This window comes from Electrona antarctica (genome assembly GCF_951216825.1).
Source record: "Electrona antarctica genome assembly, chromosome: 1".
Taxonomy (NCBI): Eukaryota; Metazoa; Chordata; class Actinopteri; order Myctophiformes; family Myctophidae; genus Electrona; species Electrona antarctica.
In genome coordinates this window covers 51,629,446-51,636,551 of record NC_136806.1, presented here as the reverse complement: position 1 = coordinate 51,636,551, position 7,106 = coordinate 51,629,446, and the positions used below count along the sequence as shown (strand labels likewise).

Here is a 7,106-nt window from a genome sequence, read left to right as displayed (position 1 = left end):
CGTCTACATAACATGCTATAAGTCTGTATCAAATGCTATCTAAGTCTACATAAAGTTCTATCTAAGGGGCTAGGGTAAGTGCTACGGGCCATGATGGAGTCTGAAAAGGTGGGTTTTCAGACTACGGCGGAAGATTGGGAGTGAGGCTGCAGTTCTGATTGCAATGGGAAGTGCATTCCATAGTTTTGGAGCCAGAAGGAGAAGAGTTTGGGACGTGTGGAGCGTTTTTAGTGAAGGTACTTCCAGCTTCCCCGCATTGGCTGATCTGAGTGCGCGGGAGGGTTTGTAGGGTTCGATCATACTTGCAAGATCTCACACACACACACAACACACAACACACACACACACACACACACACACACACACACACACGAATTAAAAATAAATACAAAGGAGTTTGTTTTTACTTCAAAACATTCTGGTTTATTACTGAAAAGGTTTATTATAGATTTTGAACATACTGGTCTTAAAGAGGTACATTCAGCTCAGAGGTTCAGAGTACTGAGGCTGGAGACCGCCAAAGAGTGTTTGAAAAGGTTCGACACTTAGAAACAGTTACCGGGTCGGGTCCTGGAGCGAGCTTATTGAACAGTATATATTCTTCCACAAGCAGAACTCCAAAGAGATGCCATTCTGCTTAACTCCACCGTTTAACCAATTGAACCATAGCATCCCTATATTCTGGGGGGAACCTTTGGTAAAAAATAACTGATCTACAAAGCTCACGGGTCACAATGTGTCGCTTCCTGACATGTTGGGAGCTTGTAGATCTGCCTGTGAGAGGTTCAGGGTTAAAGTGGTTACAATCCAAATTTGAAACGATGGTCTTATACAAACACACACTATCCATGTTGAGTTTTGTACAGTAAGTAAGTAGTCTTGGGAACTAGTTCCCGAGCCATGTGGCCTATAGGTCAGGAGGCGCCCATCTCCTGTTTCCGTAGCATGAGGCAGCTTGATGTACAAAGTACTGGACACGCATGGACGCTGGTATGTCGCAGAGACTTACCCCAAAATCCAATGCTTGATGCCGAGTGCCAAGCAGGGAGGCATTGGGTACCAGTTTTATAGACTTCGGTATGACTCGGCCCGGGGATTTGAACGCCGACTTCCCCAGTTTCAGGGCAGACATACTAACCACAAGGCTACTGAGCTGGTATGTTGAAGAGTGCAGTTGCCCAATTTCGATATAAAAATCTTACTTTTAAAGAGTCACTCTCCTTGCAGAGAATATTCAAACATCTTGTTCTGATCAGCCGTACAAGCACACAGTGCCGTTTCGGTGTAAACGTCATAACGTCACCGCACGCTTGTGCAGTGGCGTACGGACTTCGAATGTTCTGGGTGTACGATTTTATATGTAAATTAGGCGATTGTACAATTAAAAACATGCATAAAATGTATTTAGCGCATGTATCTAGGGCCACCGTAGCTTAGTGGGTAGAGAGGCCAGGCCGTCTGAGAATCGGGAGGTCACCGGTTTGAACCCTGGTTGTTGTTCTCTCGCTCGGTGCAGAAAAAACCCAACCGCGAGTATCACAGCGCCTGCTGTCGGCCGTTGAAAAACCTTGTTTTTTCACCAGAAGCGACATTCATTGCGCCGATTTGGAGATACAGGCCATTGAAAGCAGCACACAGAGTGCAAGTGGCTGCGCGCGCATCTTCAAAAAGGATCAAAAACATGGATTAAAGAATATAAATCATAGAAAACGTAGGCTATGGTTCTGACTAAATTAATTCTACACTTAGGTTTCTGGCGGGCTCCGTGTTAACAGCAGCAACGGCTCCCAATAGCTAGGATGGGTAAACGTAGGGCAAATTCCACATACTTACTGTACATGTGCAAATGGACTGTAGCTCAATGAAAGTGGACACAATTATTACCATTATTATTGCTATTAACCCTTTTAGATTCTGAGGTCAATTTTAAAAACCCATAATCTTTTTTTGAATTTTTTTCAAATAATTAAAGAAAATTCCTGTTGCTACTGTATATAAACATCTAAAAATGTTAAAGGTATAACAACGTATAAGTCTTTCCCAGTCTTCACAGGTTAATGTATTCATACGTAAAGGCCATAACGGAATACAGAGAAACGGCTGTTCCTGAGGAAATCTGCAAGCGGGAAAGAATGTTCGCTCGCTCCAGGACTCCAAATGGCAAGTTTACGGGTCAAATCTTTTCAAACACCGATTCGGGTCTCCATGGCTGCCAAAGGGCCTTAGAGGTGGGAGGGTGCCCCCTGGCTGCACGGCTGCCGGGGCAAGGTGCCCATTGTTGTGCCCGCCCCTTCTCCTAGGCAGCACCCCGCCCCCAGCGCACCCATCCATCCCCTCGACACACAGCGAGTACGTCCTCGGTGTCCCTTATAACTCTGACAGTGGGAAGGGTTCATTTCATGGGTCCATGTTTTCACACACAAGAGTTAAATCAACACCGATATGATTTCACTGTGCGGCCAGGATCAGCCTCCGACGACCACAGAAGCCTCTCGTGCTTTTTTTTGGATGTTTTGATTTTCATACAAAAAAGTGGTTGGAAAAAGGTTGCATTAAAAATACAATCAATTCTTTGATATTTTTCATTTAGTCAGGCAAAAAACATTAGACTCCAACTTTTCTTTTCTTTTTTTTTTTTCTCCAAGCTTTGAAAATAGCATCTCCGATGCAATTTTAAAGGTTTCAATACTCATTTTTTTACTCAACAAAGCAGGCAGCCCCTCTCAATGCATCCTCCTCTCCGTCCCTGGCACAGTGCGCACGTCACTGGGCACTCGAACGTGTGCTCATTTGCGTCTAAGCTCACTAAGTGCTCAAGAGAGCTCATGTCAATCTATCTGATCCGTCTTTTTCCCCACCCAACCACAGAATCTTTTCATGTAAGAAAAGATGCTGAAATGGACGACGAATTCTCAGCCACAAAAAAAAACACAGGCAAATGTTTCAATCTCCGTTTGGCATCGCAGCTATTCCGACACATGGTTTGCGTGTGCCGTGGGGCTACATAATGCTCCGTATCGTAAAAACTAATAATATGTAACAGTCAATGTGTTTCAGTATTAATGTAGGAATGGAGTGGAGTTTTTTTGGAGGAGGACACACAAATGAAAAAAAAACAAAAAAACATGAAACCAAAGTAACTGAGAATCTTATTAGCTGCAGCTGAAGCCTGGGGCACGAATCAAAACATCACAGACCTACATGCATTTCACTGACATGTTCCTTTTTTGCCAAAGCTATGTCACCTTGGGATGTGAATGGCGGAGGGAGGAGCTGCATGGATGGATGGATGGATGGGGGCTGCCTGCACACCACATCTATGACAAACAAAATGAATCCAACAACGGGACTCGCATCTGAGCTGGAAGAACGAACACAGGCAAAAAAACCTCAAAACTGGCACAAAAGCGTAGATCATTCTTGACAATAATAATAATAATAATAAAAAAGAAAAAAAAAGATTCATGTAATAAAAATATAATATTTGTGAGTAAAATTACACAACAATAAATATGTCAAAGAGATATTGCATGTCTGAAAAGAAAACAAAGTAGAGAAGAAAGAAAAAAGTCCCATATTATCTCAAATTGATTCAAACCATGGCGTGTGTGGAAATGGAATGTATGTGATGACACGCTGTACGCGCTATACGGGCGAAAAAGGACAGGCGTGTACACAAACGGTCCACTTCAGACGAGGCAAACGGAAAAGGGCAGCGGGCGGATGAGAGCAGAGCCTCAGTGACCTCTCACTGTGGCGGGTAAAGGCCCAAGAGGCCCAACCCTCCATTGACATATAGATAAAGGCTAGATGGCTCAAGGCGGAGTCTCTGACGTAGTTCACCAGGCAGCCATCTTGCTGAGGGGCTGTTCAATGGCAGCTCAAACAAAAAACAGTCATAACTCGCTCAAATCTTGACGGATTTACAAACGGATTGGTTTATTACAAACGTTGTCAACGTGACTATGATTCGGGACGCTTATATCTGCTTAATTTCTTTTTTTTTAATATAAACGTCGTGTAAGAGCATGTAAGTATGCAGACGTCTGACGTTTATAACAAACCAAACCATTTGAAAATCAAAATTGAGCAAGTTATGGTTATTTAAAAAGTACATGCCCCATAGACACAATGTTATGCTGCCCCTCTGTAAGATGGCCGCCATCTAGCTTTCTTATATATCTATGGAACCCTCAGCCAACATCAGACATACAACGCAATCTAGACTACTGTGGATCAGCATGGGAACAAATATACCTCATTTAGGGGTTTTATTAGTGCATTGTGTGCATAACATTTTCTTCGTGTACAATGTGCAATAGTGTGTTTTCATCCTAATCTATACGTGTACTATAATGTCTAAGACGGGGTTCAAGTAATCCTGTTGTTCCATTGCACACAGGTTTGGTATAATATAGCCATTCCTGTCCGATACATCTGTCGCGCGCGCATCATTTTAGACAAAAAGTGTACACAACTCACACTTGCTTGGATGGAATCGGGCACGTTTACTCGCCACCATTTTTGCAGGCACCTTTTTTTTTTTTTTTTTTTTTGGCTTCGAGCAGAGGTCATCATACATCTCTAAGCTATATACAGTACGGAACATATATATATATATATATATATATATTATCTTTCTCTTTTTCCCCGGGATCTCTTTAAATTATCACTGAGGTTTGTACGATTTAGGTCATGAGCACTCCCGAGCGCCTAACTGAATTTTTTAAAAGGTAGAAATGTTCATGAATAGTCTAATCTATATCGTCCATTCATTAAACTAACTCACTCACACTTTGAGGGGGGGGGGGGGGGAGTGCAAATGGAAAATGGCCTCTGTTAAAACATTCCCTCCCACCTCAGTATACAATGCACTTAAAGTTCCAGAATAATTAAAGACTTTGTTTTGGTGTTTCCTTTAGAAACAATTCGGGCCAAAAATCAGCAAAGAAAAGAGCAGACTATGCCAATGGGGTGTTTCTTTTTGCTGCCGTGAGCTGGACTTTAAATCATATTCTACAGTTGCAGCTTGTCTGTCTGAACAGATATGCCCATACATGGACATGCCTGGCGTCACAGAACTGCCGTGTGTGTGTGTGTGTTTCCGGGACAAATATGGCCAGAATATGGGAGTCCAACTTTGATGTCAGGCATATTCCATACAGTATTATATTATAAGGACTTGCCGTGATGTCAAAGTTGACTTATCTGACGTTATTAAGCAACGTTTTACGCCAGCACAAATGGCCACTGGCAACGGTTTCTGTTGTGTGACGTCAGACCTGGCAACGGTGTCTGTTGTGTGACGTCAGACCTGGCAACGGTGTCTGTTGTGTGACGTCAGACCAAAGCTCTATCAGCGAGAGAGACAGAGAGGCGGGAGACGGGGAGAATAGGGAGAGCGGTGTTGGTTTCGTCGCCTAAAAGAAACACTGTGCCGCGCCGTGAGCTTGTGGATCGGCTATGGTCAGCATGAAATCAAATGTCAAATCATTAACGACGCCATCAAGGCCCGCCAAGATACATTTCAGTAGACACAAATCAACTGTAGATTTAGTCGACTGAAATCTTATGATATTCAGCGGACTAAAACTAGACTCAAGCTAAAGCATCTCAGATGACAAAAATGTGACAAGATTTTTGTCAAAGGACTATGACTAAAACTAAATCAAAATGTGCTGTCAAAATCAACACGGTCAGGGAGAGAGGGAGGGAGAGTGGGAAAGAGAGAGAGAGAGCCTATTTCACTGACACTAGAAGCCGGCCAAAGCTGGGTACTGAAACCTGAACGCGCTGATCGACACGTCGCCAAGCAACAACAACAACAATTTGCAACGAGTCGTCAGCGCAATAACCCCAGCAACGCCGGACAAGCTGATAATGTGGCGCTTTGAGTCGCATTTTCAGCTTGAAAAAACAATAAAAAACAATAATTAACAACGTGATTTGGATCTGGGTAAACAACAGTAGATAACAACCGTTGAAAAGTGGTAAAAAAAAAACAACGTGATTTGGATCTGGATAAACAACAGTAGAACAACCGTTGAAAAGTGGTACAACCGATGATAGTGGAAACGACCAAATGGGAGTGAAAAGTTCTGAGAATGCAAATTGAAACGCCAATGCATCTCGTCATGAACAAGTGTGTAACATCGACAATGGCGGTCGCGAGGAGGAAGAAAAAAAACAAAAAGGCAACGGAACGTGGTGTTCTTTCAACGCTTCCTTTCATGCAGCGTCAAACAAAACGTGACGGACTGCATGTTAAAACACAGCAGTCTGCAGTCGAGCTACTGACAAGGCAGCTGTATATGCATTCTTTAAGCTAGTATAATGTACATATATCTATATATACAAAATATAGATATACATATTTTAAGGAACGGAAATAAAAGAAAGGAAAAAAGAAAACTGCAGAGACTCATGCCCGTTTTTGTTTGTCCAGAGTAGTGTGTGTGTGTGTGTGTATGTGTGTTTTAGAAAACAAGTTGTGGTACAAAGTGGGCCCATGCTGCCTGGGCTGGTGACGCAGGACACTGCTCTGCTAGCAGACATGCTAACGCTTTGGGGGGGGGGGGGGGGGGCTCGCATCGGGACGGAGCAGCGGGAAACCAGCTGGGACAGGTAAGACGGCAGGCAGCTCTGGCCCGACTGGTGTGTGCGCGCGTATTATGTGCGTGTGTGCGTGTGTGTGCGAGCGCTGGAGTGGGGAGGAGGGGGGGGGGGATCCTGAAAAGAGGCAGACGTTAGCGTAGCTGTGTAAGATCCTCCATTTGCTTCCTTCACTCGTTCTCCTTCAGGTGCTTGTAGGACAGCGGCGTGACGGGTGCCACCTGGGACAGGAGGGTTGGGGGGGGGGGGGGGGAGAGGACAAGAAGAAGAGCGAGATGTTGGGTTTACTTTCACACATTTTTTTTTTAACCGTGGCAGCCACAAAAATAAATGTAGCACGTTGAGGAATAGGAGCGGGGGGGAGGCATGAAGTCAAAGACGAAAGAAACACCACCACCACCACCGAAACAACAACGATTGGGCTGCTGCACACACCCTTAAGATGACAAAACTTGACTGGACATTCAATGGAGCCAATTAACCCCCCCCCCAAC

At 44.0% G+C, this 7,106-nt stretch overlaps 1 protein-coding gene across 4 annotated transcripts in view; it reads right to left on the bottom strand.

The window, feature by feature from the left end:
- Nucleotides 1–406: 406 nt before the first annotated feature.
- atp11c (ATPase phospholipid transporting 11C (ATP11C blood group)) overlaps nt 407–7,106 on the bottom strand; it is a 123,626-nt gene continuing 116,926 nt past the window's right edge. For all 4 annotated transcript variants that reach the window (XM_079503694.1, XM_079503695.1, XM_079503696.1 and 1 more), the window contains one exon: nt 407–6,833. Coding sequence is in view for 2 of the 4 variants with exons in the window: in XM_079503697.1 (XP_079359823.1) it covers nt 6,783–6,833 (51 nt within the window). In the remaining 2 variants the exon portion in view is untranslated. The remainder of the gene's footprint in view (nt 6,834–7,106) is intronic.